The 19,084-nt window shown below is 36.0% G+C and overlaps 1 protein-coding gene across 1 annotated transcript in view; it reads left to right on the top strand.

Moving 5' to 3' along the window:
- The window catches only part of EPB41L4B (erythrocyte membrane protein band 4.1 like 4B), a 147,454-nt gene that overhangs the window by 90,430 nt on the left and 37,940 nt on the right, over positions 1–19,084 (top strand). Inside the window, exons 3-6 of the mRNA XM_027859122.1 lie at positions 1,275–1,317; positions 3,610–3,688; positions 5,821–5,865; positions 8,196–8,248. Of these exons, the coding sequence (XP_027714923.1) occupies positions 1,275–1,317; positions 3,610–3,688; positions 5,821–5,865; positions 8,196–8,248 (220 nt within the window). The remainder of the gene's footprint in view (positions 1–1,274; positions 1,318–3,609; positions 3,689–5,820; positions 5,866–8,195; positions 8,249–19,084) is intronic.

Raw genomic sequence — 19,084 nt, 5'->3', positions numbered from 1 at the left:
TTTTGCTTGTCAGGAACCTTTTTGAGTAACAGATGGTGTGACTGGTCCTCACCTGTGTTATTTTCTTTGGCAAATAGGACTCTAACTTTGAATAACAGCATCCAAAGAGTGTGTGTGGTGGGGGAGGTAGGGAGTAAGGAACAGGACACCCTATTTTCTTTCTTTTTTTAAAGAATAAGTTTAATATTTAATATTTAAAATTCCAATATGCATTTCAGTAGAAACTAAGTTATTAGTGCTAATCTGTGAATAGGACACAAAGGAGAGAACTAACAGATAATACCATGCTTTGCAAACCTTAAAAGATGATATAAATGCTAGTTATTAGGTATTACTTTATGGAAACTTTTATTTGAACAGCTATAGGTGTAATTTTGGGGTAGGCACTGTCCTAAGAGCTGGGTCCCAGCTCTCAAAGAGCTCATGGTCTAATGGAAGAGACAGCGTGAAAACAGCTATGTATACACACACATGTAGACAGAATAAATTGAAGACGATTAGTAGGGGGAAGATGCTAGCATTAAGAGGGGTCCAGAAAGGCTATATAGAAGGTGGGTTTTTAGCTGGGACTTGAAGGAAGCCAGGAAAGGTGGAGATGAGAAGGGAGAACATTCCAGGCATGGGGAGAACAGCCAGTAAAAAAAATCCCACTTGAAACCATTTTATCTGGAAAAGAAAACTATATTGAAAGTAAAAATTTATCACTGAATCTTGTTTAAAAAAAAAAAAGATCTTAGGCAAGGCAAAGGCTGTTTAAACCTTAGTCTTTCCACGTGAAACACAGGTCTCAATTCGATTTTTTATCTTTCCCAATTCCCAGAAATATAGAGGCGTCATGAATTTTCATTTGATACCTTTTATGGTTTGTGGGGTAGGGAAGGGCAGAGAAAGATGGCAATAATGTTATTACCATAAGTTCATAACAGCTTGCCTCTTTACCCTTGGCAGTACTAAGGAAGAAATTGTATTTAGCGTAGGGAGATTTGTTGGAATCCCTTTGGAATGCTTACGTTTCATTTCAGAAGAAAAAGCAGCGGATTCCCAAGTTTCTCAATTTTGGAAAATTCAGTTTTGAAAAGTAAACACATGTTAAAACTTGCAAGCACTCAGGTCCACCTGTTAGAAGGAAATAAAGAATTTTAAAACTTTTAAAGTTGCTCCTATGCAGTCATCTATGGAATACTAAATGTCTTTGATGAAGTAGATTTACGTTCTGTTGAGTTGCATGATCTTTCTGATGAATTAGACCTTAATAAACATTTTCTTTCTTTTAGCACTGGCTGGACCATTCAAAACCTATTAAGAAACAAATGAAAAGTAAGTAACCCCAGATGAAAATTTCTTGTTTTGTTCCTTTTCTTTGGAATTAATTTAAAGCATCTTGTCTTATACATTTGAGTTGTTATATTTTTATTAAATCTGAAACCACTTGAAGGCAGAATTAATTTTAAATTAAAAATACAAAGATTTTCAAGCTGGCCAAAAGTTGTTAAAGCCCAAGTGTAGAAAATTTTAAATAGTCTTTAAAAGATCAGAATGTTCTCATTTATAAAGAAGCTTAACTGTAGTTGTGGGTTTCCAACCATACACTCCTGGTAGGGAAAAACAATGATTCATGCAATATTCAGAAAATTTTTTTGATGAATATGCAGTGAAATGTCATCTAGTCACCTGCATTTAGTACTTGCACACATGTCTTACTTATTTTCTGAAGGTTCCTTAGAGCATATTGGATATAAAACAGAATCATAAACACATATAACTCTATAGCATTTGATCCATCTCAGTTTACCAATGAGGTCATTGAACATTACTTCAATAATTTTTCCAAAGATTGATTCTCTGGAAAGTATTTATAAATATGATTCAATTGCATTCATAAGTTTCAAAACATTGTTTTCCTTACCCTCTATCTTCTTGTTTCCAGTGTATTTATAGTTGTTGAACTGTTGAAAGTTGTCCTCAGGATTGCATAGCATTAAAGAAGCAGTATCCACAGGCAGTGAGGTGATAACAGTGGACTGAGTGCTGGTTCTGGAGTCAGAAGACTTGAGTTCAAATTCAGTATCAGATACTTACTAACTGTGTAACCCTGGGTTAATCACTTACCTTCTGTTTGCCTCAGTTTTCTCATCTGTAAAATGGGGATAATAATTGCTGGTACCTCCCAGAGTTATTGTAAGAGTAATGAACAAATATTTGTAAAGTGCTTAGCAATCCTTAAAGCACTGTTGTATAAATGTTAGCTATTATAAACTGTTGCCTAAGCTATTATTATGAAGACCACCATCTTTGGAGTTGAAGGAGCTGGGTTTGAATCCTGGGTCATTTATCCCCATTGTGATATTTAGCAAGGGAGGAGGAAATAAGGGACTATAAGCAAGTCGCTCAAGCTCTTTGCATCAGCTTTCTCTTTTGCAAAATGAAGGGGTTGGGTTAAATGAACTTCATGTGACCTACAGCTCTAGATTCTATGATCCCTTTTCTGTACCTGCCTCAGTTATCCCTTTAAAAACATTTTTAAATTGGTGACTCGGGTTTTCATATCACATTCATTGCTAAATATAACACTCCTACAGAGTAAACATCCCTTAGAACGAAGGTTTGAAAGTTAAAAAAAGAAAGAATTTGGCAAAATTGAGTGTGTCTGACAGTATATATAATATTTTATACACATATGCGCCCCACCACTACAGTGAAGGGAGAAAAATGCATTTGTCCAGTTCTTCTTTGAGGCCAAGTTTGGTCATTGCAATTATGTGATATTCAGGTTGATTTTTTTTTTTTTGGTCTTTTTGTTTACTCATTTTTGTACTCGTTGTATATATTGTTTTCCTGTTTGTGCTTACTTGACTCTGCATCATGCCATATGCCTTCCTTTGTTTCTCTAAATTTTTCATATATATTGTTTCTCATAGCACATTAATAATCCATTATATTCATATGCTACAGTTTGCTTAACCATTTCCCATTTTAATTCTTTGCTGCTACGAAATGTGATAAAATATATAAACACACACCTGTGTGTTTCTATATCTATGTCTTTATATGTTTTATATATATATGTATACATATACACATACATACATATATACATACATATCCACATACAGATACATACATACATATAAATATACATACACATATATAGAGACATTTCTTTGACCTTCTCAGAGAATATGCCTGTCAGTATAATTTCTGGGTCAAAGTCTATAGAAATTTTAGTCACTTATATTTCTTTCCAGAATTATTGGACTAATTTCAAGCTTTACCAACAGTGTATTAATGTCTGCTTTTTAATCTCACAAATATTTTATGAAAAATTAGTATTGGTTGGAAACATTTTAGGATCAGAGATGAAAGTGAGAATTTATCCAATCCTAGAAGACTTTTCTGTAAAACTAGACCAGCTAGCTATGCTGTCTTTAACCCAAAGCAGTGTCCTTTTCCATTATGTTTATCAGGCTTGGGGAGGAAATGAGTGTTGTTGCCTAGGTTTAGTTTTTTTTTTTTGGTAAGCTAATATGTTATGGATTTAATTTATTTGTTTTTTTCCTTTGGTTACTGTGTGCTCTTCAAACTTTGGGAAAACCATCTCCAAATCTGTAGTTGGATCTGCTTATGTTTTGCACTTTCGAATTAAATACTATTCTTCAGAACCGAATAACCTTCGAGAAGAGTTTACAAGGTAGGATGTGATCCTAATATATTTCTAAACAAATTTGTATTACATTAACAGTATATGACATTGTTATTGCCTTTTCCCATTGGTTCTTCAGTGTCCTCTTTTTTTTTTCCTTTGCTTGGATCATTTATTTTACATTTCTGTTGAATCCCAGGATTTCTGTATCTCAGTCTTCTGTGTAATATTAACTCTGACATCTCTGCCCATCTCTGTTCTGTTGGATGTCTGCACTTTGAATTAAACAACTTGGTCTTTGCTGCCTCATCTTTCAGGTGACCAGGATGACTGAGATCTATTTCCTTGTGTCCTTTTCACTTTTCTGAGACTTTATGTAAATAAGTTCATTGTGCTATTATTTTGGATCTTATTTCACAGAACTCAGAATCAGGTGTATTTTCCCCAGCCACAGATTTCTCCATTTATTTCAAGCAAGAGGACTCTTTAGCAGATACTGCCCTAATTTTTTACTATGAGAGAGAGCATACTTTTCCTCTCTTTCAAAAAAGAAAAAAAAAAGTTTAGTCTTCAGTCCCGAAGTGGCAGTTGTTTGCAGAGAGCTCCCGGCATTGTTGCCTTTTACTCCTCCACTAGATTATTTTTCAGGCCCAATCCTACTAGATTCCTACATATTTCCTATACACAGTTCTCTTACACAGTGGAGATAGCATGAAGACAGAAGGCAGTCACAAGAAAAATTATGTTTCACTTATTGTGATTTTCACCCTTTTAGTACAGGCACCACTGCCCTTTTCCTGGCACATAATGTTTTTTAATTTCCTCTTGTTATTTTCTGGCAGAAGGCTGCAGTAGTGGTAACAACATAAATCAGTTATCTAGTGGGGTAGGAAATGAAAGTTACTGAACAGACCACAGTGGCATGGGCCATCTTGGAACTGGAAGAGGTAGGTCAACAGGATGGATCAGGCAGTTTTTATTCACCTGTTGAGGACACACACACACACACACACACACACACACACACACACACACTATAATCTTGAAAGCTTCATTTTTTACATTTGGAAATCAATATAACAATCACCTGTAGCTTCTCATTGATAATTGACCTTATAGTCTCTCTGAACATGAAAAGCAAAGTTCGTTGTTGGTTGAATTCTTGTTTGAAGCAGTAAAAAATACATACATGTTTTCATTTTTACTTTATTTTGGTATAGGGTGTAAGATTTTGGTCTATGCCTAGTTTCTGCCATACTCTTTTCCAGTTTTCCCAGCACTTTTTGTCAGATAGTGAGTTCTTATCCCCAAAGCTGGACTCTTTGAGTTTATCAAACAGTAGATTACTGTAGTCATTGATTACTGTGTCTTACATCAAAACATGACATATTCCCCTTCACTTTCTCCTCTTTTATCCAGAATACTGAAAAAAAAATTGCCTGCATCTCTTCCTTATTTTGAAGTTTTTAAAAGCAAAAGAAATTATCCCAGTGTCTCACCCAGTTACTCAGGAACCCTTTCATTCAAACCTGTTGCATAAAAATATCATTGAAGCCATGAAACATTTAGTTTTGGTGAAACATGTTCATATTGTCTGCTACTTCTCTATTAACACTATGCCCCCATCTTTTATTTCATATATGTCACCATTACTAATCAAAACCAGGGCTTTTCCCCATTTCTTTTGGCGTGTGCTTAAAAAAACATTAATTGCTGGTTACAGGCAGCTTCAGACTTTCCTAGGGGTCTGGCAAATGAAGACTGCAGGTGGTTCAGGATGATGCAGGACAGATGCTCTGTCTTGCTGCTTTATTGGAAGAACTGCATATACATTTGCTATGTTTTTTTTTTGTCCAGTGTACTTGGTTCTCTTCTTGAACTTTCAGGACATTTTGAGTATGCCTGTTGGACTAAACAGTGTTCCATACCACAGCTTACAAATATTTTGTGATTTCTGTAAAATGCACATTTCTTTAGTAGATTCTGGGACTTGCTTCAGGAGGGAAGACCTATAGAGGAAAGTGTCCCACTAATGTTGAAATTTTATTTTAATATCTCTTTATAGTTCAAAATTGTTCAATAAAGATTTAATGTGTGGGGTGGTTTACAGTGGGAAATTTGGGAATGGTAGAGACTTGGAAAGATGACACTATTTGTTGACTTTTGTGTGTATTTGTCAGGTACCTGTTTGTATTACAACTCAGGCATGACATTCTTTCAGGAAAGTAAGTATGTTTTTGTTACAAACTCTGAACCCTGAATAGGTAATAATGTGCATTGTTTTAGTTCTCTTAACCATGTTCCTTTTCAGAGAAAAAAAAGCACCAGCTTTTATTCAGTGATTTATTATTTGTGCCATATCATCATTTATTTTTTTAAATATTGTGTAGCTTGAATCATTTCCAAAAATATTTTCTTTTTTAAAGTGATGTACATTCAGATATCTTACTCTTTTTAATCATATCACTGGCCCATTCATGATGGCTTTTGTTCTGTTTTCCATAATTATTAGTATGTATACAGGTACAGGTATTTACACAAATATTCCATTCATCACAATCTGCATTCAAGTAATATAAAGGGGTGCCTCCTGAGTCAGATGGAAAGAGGATTTTCATGTTGTCATTTTCGTTTTCTCTCTTAAAAATAGATTTCTAGCATTATTTCTTTCAGTCTCTAAGTTTCAACAATAACTTATTATAAATATTTTGGTAATGAAATGTTCAATTTCACATGAAGCACTCTTTTATGTGAAATATGAATCCAAATAATCATAGCTTCTATAATTATTCCATGGTTTCAGTATCTGCAGTTAATTAGTTCCTTCTATTACATGAATGCTAAGAATGTATGTGAATAATTTTGACTAATATTCAAAAACCCAAATACCTGCTAGTGTGGAGAGTGAATACAGTTTCACCCCTGATTTTAGTATCTGCTATGACTTTTTGAAACTTGGGAAAGCTAAATGGAATACACAGTATAAAATAAGTAGACTGTATAATGCATGTATTTGTCTGTTTCAGCCATGTTGCCCAAATCCTTGATCCTTGATATTATGTTCATATGTTTTGTGTGTCTGTATGTGCATTGCCATTAATAATGCCTCCTTAAAGCATTAGAAATGGATTATTGTTGTTTTTTTTGCCATAGTCGGTTCTGTAGGAAGGGAAAGTTTGCCTTCTACATGTTCAAAGCATGCTTAGACTAGAAAAAATATCGATTTATCATTTCCCTTTAGGACAGTCAAAAATATGGTCAACTCTAACTGTATTAGGCCAGTGGTTATATTATAGTGCCCTGAGGCCAATGGACTAAGGGCCGGAAAATTGAGCTTTTTTTTTTTTTTTAAATAGTATCAAAGCCAATTAGTTTCCTTCTATTTCTGAAAGAGGATGGACTTCTGTGCTTTAAACAAGATAGGAAACTGTAACATGTACATATGAAAAGATCAAACATTTAATTTTAATAAGTGAGTATTGAAAAATGGTGATCATTGTGTACATTTAACTCTTTGTTCACATCTTAAGTTAAGAAGAGGTACTAAAAATGCCAAACAATTTAATTATAAAATTGGCTTTATTTGACTTGAGATATTCATCCTACCTCTTTCCACGTTGGACCCCATTTTCTTGGTTTGGCTTTTTTAGTTACCCCAGGATTTAACTAGGTTCCAGAAAGGAAGAGGCCACAGGGTGACATGAGTTATCTCTTTGCAAATGATCCTGTTAACTATAGTTTCTTCTTTGAGACAGAAGCAAAATGTATATTACCAAAAGGGAAGAGTAGAAAATCTGATAAACATAGTAAAAAAAAATTTGAAGTATTCACAACTTCTTCACATGACTAAACATTGCTATCACATCTGAAATAATACTTAGAATGAACACAGTTAACTAAAGAGTAATGGTTATCTTCACTCTACTTTTAGAACAACCGAGTCAGTGTATGGCAAACTTTGCTTTAATAATAAGAAATAACACTATATTAGAGAAGTCACATTTTTAGTGGGAACATAGGTACCCCCAGAGTCAGAAAGACCTAGGTTTCAGTCCAGCCTCTGGTTCATATTGGCTTTATGACCCTAAGCAGGTCATAACCTCTCAGCTATGGGAACTCTTTTAAGATTAAAGATTGTAGAACAGTTGCCAGTCTTTATGTAAAGGGAGTTTCCTTACTGGGAGTTCCCTATAACAAGTAAATCACTGGGGGGGACCCCAACATTGCATTCCACAATCTTCTATCCTCTTGACTAATTTTATCTAATTCTGTTTACAAAGTGGATAGATATTGCCTATAGATTATAGTATTTCACCAGGTCCCAAGTACTGTGAAACACTGCTTTTCATATTCTGAAATAAACACTCTGAAATAGTTTGGTGTATTTGTTTGTTTGTTTGTTTTAAAATATGACTACAGAATATAATAAAAACAGGTTAAAAATAGTGATCTAGATTTTCTTAGACACTTAAAAAATCTGTTTCAGTGTAATTGTATTCTTTGTATGTACATTTAAGAAAGATGCATGTTCTGAGCTAATTTCTTTTCTTTGAAGATTGAAATGCCCATATGAGACTGCTGTGGAGCTAGCTGCCCTGTGTCTTCAAGGTAGGAAACCATTTGGAAGTTATTTGCATTCTGAAATTGTGTGTAATAATATTGCAGTGATGAATCTGCTGGCATTAATGTTAACCATTATATGTTTGTACCATAGTTTATGGTGATAAATGTTGGCACCTGTAGTCATTAAAATCCTCTAACTTCAAATGAAATTGTCCTGATACACTAATGGGTTAAGGGATATGCCTATAGTAGCTATTCATTTTCAAGCTTTTTTGTCAGGTTAATGAGAAGCAGCAGCAAAGTGCATAGAGTGTGAGGCTTGGACCCAGGGTTCCAATCTTGATTTTGACACTTACTAGTTGCGTGGCCTTGAGTAAGTCACTTAACCTTCACCTGCCTCAAGCAACATCCTAGGACCTCTCTATCATGTCATAGAGGAGGATGTGATTTTTCTTCAGTGATGGAGGAATTTCCCTCCTGAGGAGTTCCCCATGCTAATGACATCACAGATCCTTCATATATTTGCATATTAATCATCTGCTGTTTTATTATTGTAAAAAGCTGATTCTAAATTTAACACTGAATCCTTTTTTAATTATGAGGAAAATATTTTGCTGTGTTTTAACTGTACTGGAGTAATTACTTTTTAGTGTATAATTTTCTCATATCAGAGAGTCAAATCTTTTATTTTGCCTTAATTAAAGGCTCATGTAAATTGTGTTATAGACATCAAAGTATAGTTATGTTCAGTTTAAAAAACAGGACCAACAATTGGGGCACATTTATGGTTACCTTCATTATGAAGGTAAAAATAGAATTTGTCTTACTAATAAGTATGAAAAAAGGAGTGTATTTCATCTGTCTGTAATATTCAAAAAGAGTATTCTTTGTACCAAAGTGTAATGTTTTCTAGTGGAAAGTTAGTAATGCTAGACCATTTTGCTCCCTTTGACATATGACAGCAAGTAGAAACAGATGTTGTTGCTCTTATTTCTGTAAATTCTGTAATTTCAAAGTACAGGATTTCAATTTGTTGAGCGTTTGTGTTACTGCTACAGGGCATGTTAATGTGGATGCACTGTGGGTGATGGTATAAATTTTCCTTAAAACAATATTATTCAAAGTGTGAAAAAAAATCAAAATTTCTATTTTAAAATAAAGGTAGACCAATTAATTCATTTAGGGGTAAGGGCTAGATAGAAAACTCATAGAGAAAAATGAGACATTGAATGATTAGGTTACTTCTGTTGTAAGACATTGCAAAGTAAAGAATTTGATGTAGGACTCCTAGGGAAAGACAGCAGACATACAAGTTATTTAAGGATAGGAAGAAAACATTGAGTAAACTTGCTACTATTTTACATTTTAAAAAATGGAAAAGTTGACAATTCTTAAGGATGAAATAAATTATTTCCTAACACAAATAGCTACTTTCCCTTAATTTCCTAATCTCTCCTTTCTTTACTAATTGTTATCCTACAACTCTTTGCAAACAAAGTCAGACAAGAAATGTCATTTAAATGCAGCTAGTCAAGTAGTATTTATTTTGCAGAGTTGGCCTCAGCTTAGGTTAGTACTCATATAGTTGAGGCTTTCCTCAGAGGTTTGATTTTTGTTTTTTAAATCAATAACAACTATAAAAGTCTAGATTACTACCGAATTACCTCTGGCTTCACAGACATCATGGAGAAAAGATCCTAGGCCATCCCAGTTTGGTTTGGGAGACTGGTGGGATGGCCTTTGAGATTCTGGAAGCAAATTGGATGATTAAAAAGCAATCTGACCCAATGCAAAGGGTCCTTGGAAGTCTCTAGAACTTCCTCCAATGTGCCAAGGAGGAAAAAAAGATACTATGCAAACCAAAAATACTTTCCCAAGAGACTCGTTAGCCTCCAGAAAATCAGAAGACATTTCATAAAGATTTTTCAGGCCTAGTTTAGACTTCTTGTGAGTTGTTGCCCACCCAAGAGCATTACTTAGAATAAGAATAGCCCCTTGAAATAAGAGAGTTAAAGTTGCTCTGTTATGTTCACTCTTTTTTAATCTATGTCAAGCCTAGAATCATGAAATTCTTTCCCATCCTGTCCACAGCATTCACAGTCTCATGAGGTAAGCAAATAGCAGTGACTTAGCCTTCCTTATGAAACAGAGACTGGTTTTTCTTCCTGTTATCTTGACATTTTAGAAGTAGGCTAAGATCGCAGTAAGGACCAGTTCTAGAAAAAAATGCTACTGTAGAAGACCTTCTTGTATCTACTTCAGATACAAGCCTATTACCAAGGGCTTGTATAGATACCCGTTGCACCACTGTCCAGATTTGAAGAGATAAAACACATGAAACAGAATTGTACAGGATATTTAATCTATGCTAGATTAAGTAATTATAGGCTTCAAACATTATAGGAATTTAAAACCTCATAGAATCACAGTGTTGGGTACCACCCAGGATATGCTAGTGATTCAGAGAATCCCAGGGGAGGAGAGAGGGTGGTCTCCTCCTAGTATAAATGAAGCAAGGTCCAAGGTGGGAGGAGAAGGAATCAAAAGTAGAAAGCTGGCCAGGTTGCTCTTAAGTTGTAGGGTGCCAAATTCCTAAGGTCTGAAAGACAGTTCTGAAGTCCAAAGCAAGATATTCAGCATCAAGGGGTCCTTGTTCAGTCAGGAAACCCGGCAACGTGACCATTTCTGTGATTCAGTCTGATCCCCAAAGCTTTGGTCTTTTTACATTGGCTACTTGCTTTTTCAGCTTTTATGAATGTTCTGTTGTAGTCCTTTACAGAATCCACTAAGCTGCCTTCTAACTTAATCACACTTCAGGCCTGGAGCTCGTATACCAAGAGTTGTAAGAAATCTCAAAAGTCCAACCACATCCAAAGTATGAAAGCATGAAATAATTAATAAATTCGTACCACATTCCAGGCTGGGATACAAATACTGAGGCGGTCCCAGCCTTATCAAGGGGAAAATGGGGAGATGATCATGGGATACAGGTGGCAGGAAGGGCTATGGGTCCAATGCTGGTGCTGCGGTCTAAGTTAAAGCTAGGTTTTAGTTCCATCTGTCCAGAGTGCAGTGTTCAGCAAACTCCAATGATTACTTGAGTAATCAGAGAAGACTTCGTGAACCAACTGGGACTTGAAGAAGGCTTTGAGAAACTTGTAGGATTTAAATAGAGGGGGGAAGGTGGGGCTGGGGTGGGGCCTTTCTGGATCTAAGAACTTCCCCAGAAAGCTCATCCCTACTGTCCCTAGGTAGTAAGTAGCTGATGGTAGCAGTGGGGCTCTCTACTCCTCCCTGGTGGCAAGCATATGATCTGCAAGCCCTTGCTGGCTTACACAAAGCAGGAAGCTTAAGTCAGAGCGGAGAACCAGCAACCCCTATCTTCCATCCCAAAACAAGCGTGGTTTTGTATTACTTATGTAGGTGTTCTCTCCTTCATTCCTGCTCCTGTTGACCTGATCTTTGATTTTAGACTCTGCCAATCCACTTAGATCCTCTGGCATAGAAATGGGACTTGAAATGAGGAGACCTGGGAATGGATCCTGCTTCAGGTCATTAATAGCTCAGATAATTGATAGTTGTGTGATTGTAAAGAAGTCTCTTCAACTTTCAGATCCTCTTTTTCCTGTTCTGCAAAACTGGAATAATAAGACATAATGATAGCTAGCATTTATACAGTGCTTTAAGGTTTTGCAAAGCATATTACATATATTACTTTATTGATCTAACAACTCTGTGAGGTAGGTGCTATTATTACCCTCATTTTACAGATAAGAAACTGAGATCGGTAGTTAAGAGACTGAGACCACATTTCAACTCAGGGTTTCCTAACTCAAAATCCAGTATTCTAGCTGCCTTTACCCATCTCACAGGGTTGTTGCAAGAAAAGTGCTTTACAAACTTGCAAGTACTGTATTAGAGAGATAATATGATATACTGACTGGAGAACTGGGCTCAGTCAGGACCACCTCGATTTAATTGCTGCTTCTGATAGATACTGGCTATGTTACCTTGGACAAGTCATTTAAACACTCAATGCCCCAAACAACTCTCTAAGACTGTAAGTTGCAAAACATTTCTTGATCTTCCCTCTGTTAATTATTTCCTATTTATCCTGATGGTCAGCAAATATTTATTGTGTTCAAACTGTGTACCTGGCTGTGTGAAAAAAACAGTGTTAGGATTTTTGATATGGCAGTGTTGTAAAGATGTTTTGGTTGGTAGGACAAAGGACACTGACAAAGTGGCTCTTACAGTAGTCCAACCATGAAGGGTGGGGGGGCCTAGACTAGGATGGTGACAGTGAGAGTAGAAAAAGGATGGATCAAAGGAAGCTTTTGAATGAAATGTCTGTGGGCTTGATGGCTGATTGGATGTTGAGAAGGACCAAAGGGAATCTCTGTTTGACTTCTAAGCACTTAATCATTTCTAATTTGTATTATAGTTAGTTGTATATTGTGAAGTCCTTGAGGGCAAGAGTGAAGAGACTGGACCTTTGGTTTCATTGGTATAAGGAGCCCCCATATAAGGAGGTCATATCTAATGATATGAGTTGGTACCTTCTCTATAATTTATGGTCTTAGTGAGAGAAATGATTGTTTCTCTCTTATATTAATAAGCAGTTATTAAATTAGTATCATGATTTTCCCTTTCTGTTTCTTCATTTAAAGCCCAGTCTCTCAAGGACGTTTCTGATCTTTCCTCAAAATTTAACTGTACCCAGACCATCTTATCTAGGTGAAATTCTTACCCCACCATCCTTCATTGTTCATTGACTGGGTAGAGGATAGATCCTTTGGTATAGATTACCCAAGGCAGGATTGGTCTACATTGAGATGACTCTCTTTTTGTCCATGAGTGACATAATCAAAGTCATGTCCCTAGCCCCTCATTAGAATAGGCCCACCTCTCATTATAATATTCATTTTCTTATTAATTATTAACCAATTGGAGTTGATTTCTGCCTGCCAAGAACACGCACACTCTTCCAAGGGCATTATAAACATTGAGTGGCCTACATGAATAGTCTTTGGTTTATGAGAGAAAGTCAAATGACCATCATTTTATTAATTATCTGCTAGCGATAATTAATAAATTTGATTATTAATTACCCAGAAATTATGGCTATCACATTAGAAAGTTGCCTGGAGCACTGAGAGGTTAAGTGTTTTGCCCAAAGTTACAATGGTAGTCTGTGTCAGAGGCCGGACTTGAACCCTGGTCTGCCTGTCTTTGAAGTTAGATCTCTGATCAACTATAAAAAAGCTACCACGTTTGCTTTAGTAGATGCCTGATAAATGGTTGTTGCATTATTAAGTCAGAACTTTTGGATCTGGGGAACTTAGGGAATTGATGCCTGTTAACAGAAGGGGAAGTTGGGAAAGGGGAATAGAATTGGCAGAAATAATAATTGTTTCCTTTTGAATGTGCTAATTTTGGGGTGATGTCAGGACATTCAGATGGCATTTTATAGACATCTGGAAATATGCTGGAGCTAAAAAAAATTTTTAAAGTTGCTCTTAATTTGTTGTGTGATTTTGGGCAAATCACTCTCTCCCTGTAAGCCTCAATTTCTCCTGCTCGTGATCTATGCCTTTGTAATCCTTACACTTTCTAGCCTATAAACGTGAATTTTGGTGCTTCCTCAGCTCCCCCTGTGTCTGATTTCTGGTGTTCTTGGCCATGGCCTGGCGATCTTGACTTGAACATCTTTTGTTCCTCCTTTAACCTTGATTTGTACTTGCTACCTTTGTTTCATCTGCAATCCTGATCCCCTTTAGTGTTCTTACCCTATATTATGGGTAGAATTGATATTCTATTGGAGCTGGACAACTCCAAACACAGAAGGAACTGTACCGTTTCCCTTTACAGTAACTGGAGAAGATTGCTGTGAGAGTCGTCAGGGTAAGGGGAATAGTGGAAGGCATGGGTGAGCTTGTAGTGGCCGTGAAGAGTTTGGCGGTGAAGAAGAGTGGCGGTGAAGAAATGAGGCTTGAGAGGTAACTTATGGATAGTAAGGGTGATGGAGAAGGTGAAGGACACAGCAAGGAGGGCTGATAGAGGCTGACATCAAAGAAACTACAGGAGAGAGTTTTAAGAGGGGAAAGGAGAGGGTGAGCGGTATCGGATACAGCAGAAAGTTTGAGGGAGATAAGGAAAAGGCCGTAGGATTTGGCTAACAGGAGTTCAATGATCACTCTGGAGAGAGCGGCTTAAGTCAGACAGCAGGAGGAAGAAACCAGATTTTAGCTGGCTAAGAAGGGGGAGTGGTTGGTGAAGTAATGCTTTCTGTGGGCATCAACCGCAGATTCAAGGAACTTGGCAGGAAAAGTAGAGACATGGACTATCACTGCCAAGCTATGTGATCTTAGGTAAATGACTTTCCTTCCGGAGGTCAAGGGAGTGGGAAGCTGGAATCCCCAAGGTCCCTTCCAGCTGTCGCATTCTGTGATTCTGTAATGCTGTAAATATCATGAAGGGTTAGCATTTAAACCGTTCTTGAAAGTCAGTGATCAAGTTCTAATGTTTTCTTTCTGAGAGGTTTGATCAACATTTGGTCAGAATTTTTGTTGATATCTAATAATTTATATAGTAGATGAGTAACATTTTCCTGATCTAGAATTGAGTATATTCATAGTCCTTGATGCTTCTGTTTGACTTAATTTCTCTCTACTAATACATGTTAAAGATATTGTTCTGTTTATTAATAACCCAGTTTTTATATGCTTTGGGAGACAGCTTGATTTACAGTGGATAGGCAACTGGATTTAGAATCTGGAAGACCTGGGTTCAGTTTCTGCCACCTACATTTACTGGCTATGAACACAAACAAGTCACTTACATCCTCTGAGCCTCAATTTCCTCATCTGTAAAGTGGATATAATACTTGTATTACCTGCCTTACAAGGTTTCTGAGAGGACCAGATAAGGTAATACATTTAAAGTGTTTTGTAAATCTTAAAACCACTGTATAAATACCAGATGTTAAATGAATTATTTTTAAAAACAGGAATAAATATTTTAAGTTTATATTGATTTAACACTAATATTTCAAATAAGTGTTCCACTGTTCCTTTTTTCTAGAAACTAGAAGTGAATTATTTTATTATGTTTAAATAGATCCAACTACAGGCCTCTTGTTACCCTTCAACTTCAATTTTATTTCAAATGAAAGTATACCAGGTCCCACATTACCTCAAAAAATAAGAAAAAAAAGAAAGTGAAATTTAGAGGAGCTCTTAATAGGTCATCTAATCCATTCTCCCTTCATGAGGAGTATCTTGTTTAAGCTAGATAACTGAGCTATTTGTCAAAATTATTCAGAAAAGGAAATTGCCACAGGTTAGGTAGGGGTTGTTGATATAAATTATTTCTATTTCTATGTTATTTACTATTCTGTTCTCCCAACCAAACCCAGAAAAAAAATTCAGAAAAACCCAGTCACACATGGATTACTTATAAACATAGCAAATTTAGATTTTCCTTCCCATCTTCCCCTTTTTTGTTCTTTGTCAGTTTGTATTTAACTTTATTCTTCTCAGCAGAGCCTTTTGTGACGCTTTTACATATTTATGCTTTGGTTCTTCAATTGTCTCAGAGACCATTTATGTCTAAGATTTTAATTCTTTGTTCTCTTCCCATTTCCTCTTTCTTTTTTAACAAGATTCCATAAACTCTTTATAGCTTTCCTCCATAATCTGTGTCAGGTGGTGGCAAAAATCTTTTTCATTGTACTTTCAGAGGCTATTACTGTCTCTTCCTAACCTCTCCCTTCTTTGGGTAAGTGCTGATTCGGTGATTAGTTAATAAGCTTTTCATAGCTTCTAGTTATATGAAATACTGTTTGTGACACCCCTGCTTTGCCCTGATTTTTCTATTTCCTGTAGTCTATTAAAAGATTTTCATGTGGAAGGGAGAGGCCAGGACTAGCACAAGTGGTTACATGCTAACAGGGAGTCACATTTCAGTTCAATCTCTCTTAATTACTGCTTTTCAAAATGGAATGGACTGCCTTGAAAGATAGTAATTTCCATATACTGGGAGCCTTCAAAAAAAATGACTGAATATTCATTTGCTGGGGTTGTATAAGAAAATCTTGCTTTGGGACAAGTTAGGAGATCCTATGATCGTTTAAATCATGAATGCATATACCTTTTGGTTTATTTTCTTTATATATTATTTGCTTTGTTTCTATTTTTTTTCATTCATCTTCATTCATTTCATTCATCTTGTTTTATTGATTGCCCAGTAAGGTTTCTAAGAACAAGTATCATCTCAGTGCTGTAATAGTGGTAGTAGTACATTAATAGTATAGGGCAATTTAAGATTTTCTTCACAACAGCTATGGGTTAAAAAATTCATGTGTTATGTCCATTTTACAGTTAAAGAAACCTAAGTCTCAAAAAATTGTAATTTTTCCCTCTTGGAAAACTAGCAAATTCTGAACAAGTCTTTTTAGACTCCAAGTCCAGTGGTCTTCTCACATTACACCATGTTGCCTCTCACTTATACAACTCTGCCTTCGTGCCATCCTTCCTGTATTCTTTTCATTTTTCTTTTATTATTTATTTTCTTTTCTTTTATTATTCTTTTCATATTCTGTTCATTTTTCATTCAGTTTCATTTTCATTAACTTATGTCTCTCCTTTCTTTAAGATCTCTTCTATTTGAAAATATGGTAGGAAGAGTATATTCCACCAATGTGGATAAATGAAATTTAAGGATTGCCCCCAGTTGCCTTCTTCTATTTCGTACTAGAGAAGCACCCATCTCCCCCCACAACACAAACTTAGAAAACTCTGCATTGATCATACTTTTATCCTTTTATGTGGTAGATATGGTAGATATACCTGTCTAAGAAATACCCACATTAACAAGGCTATGTATGCTGTTGTCAAAACTAAACATGACAAATATCCTGGAAAATCAGCACTATCAGCTCCTCGATCATTTTTACTGTTTTCAGTGGTCACTTCTTTAGGTTCCCCCTTTATTCTCACTTCCTAGCTCTTGGTTATATTTTCTCCCTTTCCAAAGTGTTGTGATTTGTTTGTTTTTAGAATTGTTCCTGGCCATCCCATACTTTTGCATGTTTAGTATTGTGTTTTCTCCCTTTTTTCTCTGTTTTTTTGACTATGTTGACTTTCGCTGTAGTTCCTTTGGCATAATTACTTGTTATTTTAGATTGCAATTCCCATGATTAATTATTATTTTTATTATCAATATTATTGTGATCAAATGAGATACTATACCAAAAGCACTTTGCAAACCTTAAGGCATTATACAAATGTTTGCTAATGTTATTGTTGTTGTTATTATTATGAAGCCATCTTCTGTGGTTTCTAGAACCAGAGGTGATACAGAAGAACTTTAAAAGTATGATACTCGTATTTATAAGGTGCTTTAAAGTTTAAAAATAATTTTATACAAATTATATCCATATTACATTATATATATATTACATCATATACATACATACATACATACATACATACATATATATATATATATATATATATATCTCATTACAGTTTTGTGAGATATCCTTATTTTGTAGGTCAGGAAATTTAGGCCAATAAAGTTGGATGAATGAATGAATATATTCATTATGTACCTACACGTGCTAAACATTGTGGATACAAATAAAAAAGTGAGACAGTCCTTTCCCTCCAGGAGTTTATATCCCAATAGGAGGATATAACACATAGAGGAGAGTGGTGACCAAAGATGGGAATTTTGGTGTGGGGAGTCATTAGAGGTTTTGAACAGTCATATGGCAGTAGATATCTGCCTCCTCTTTCAGTAGTTATGGTAGTATGAAAAGTTATAATGTATGTCCAGTTCTTGGACATATGTTGGTACAAATAAGTAGTTAAGATTGTGATTTTGTAGTATACGTAACACCCCCAACATCTCTCCTATGAAGGGCCATCTCTAATCATCCTGATCTATATTTTGCCACTGGGCCCAGATGACTCTGGAGGAGAAAGTGAGGCTGGTGACTTTGCATAGCTCTCTCTGACTTAAATCCAATTCATTTGCAAGTCATGGCATCACCTCCCTGATGTCATCAAGTCCTCTTTGAGAATGAAGGACAAACAATAACAATACCCCCAACGTAAAGCAGTTTATAAAATAGGTTGGGATGTTTATCTTAGAGGTAAATGTCTCCGGGTAAATTAATATATATATTATAGCTCCCACAAATCAGGTTAAATATTGGAAGTATCTCAGTAACAACACTGACTTGTGCTAGCACCTAGAAAATGTGAGAATTTGGCTCTTGTCTGAAAGGACCCTTAGCTCCTAGGCAAGCATTCATGATAACAAAACATCAAATATACATAAAGTTTGTGTTTAACCTGACCCTCATCCATTTAAAAAAACAACCCCACCAAAAAAACCACAAAGGACTCAAAGCTGAACCCCTTCTCTCTGGTAGGCCTATGCTGCCCCTAGACATCTACATGGGAAAATAACTCAGAGCTGGTAGGTGAGTTAAGCGGCTCTCATCTGGTGGGCTTTTACCTCCTGACTTAAAGTAAGCTAATCTGAGTGGGGCCTCCCTGGAAGGGGAAAGAATTTAAAGTTACCAAGGAATCTAGAAAATTTCCCTTTTTTGAGCCTTCATCTCCCTAGGAACCTACACAGTCCTCCTGATTTGCAGTACTACTTTGGAGGAGCCCATTCCCCAAGGGGAAGGAACTGAGAAGTTGCTAAGGAATCATGCAATACCTTACCACCCCTGCCGCCCTTCAGTGTGAATACTCCTCACATACCTACATAGTCCAAGTGATATACAGTACTGCCCCAGATGGGGCCCCACTGAAGGTTAAGGTATCTGTTTGCTGCCTATGGTTGAGCTCCATACAATGCTGGTTT

Source organism: Vombatus ursinus, unplaced genomic scaffold, assembly GCF_900497805.2.
Source record: "Vombatus ursinus unplaced genomic scaffold, bare-nosed wombat genome assembly UNPS02014158.1, whole genome shotgun sequence".
NCBI classification, from domain to species: Eukaryota; Metazoa; Chordata; class Mammalia; order Diprotodontia; family Vombatidae; genus Vombatus; species Vombatus ursinus.
The sequence above is the reverse complement of the archived record's forward strand: the minus strand, read 5'-3'. Positions and strand labels throughout refer to the sequence as shown.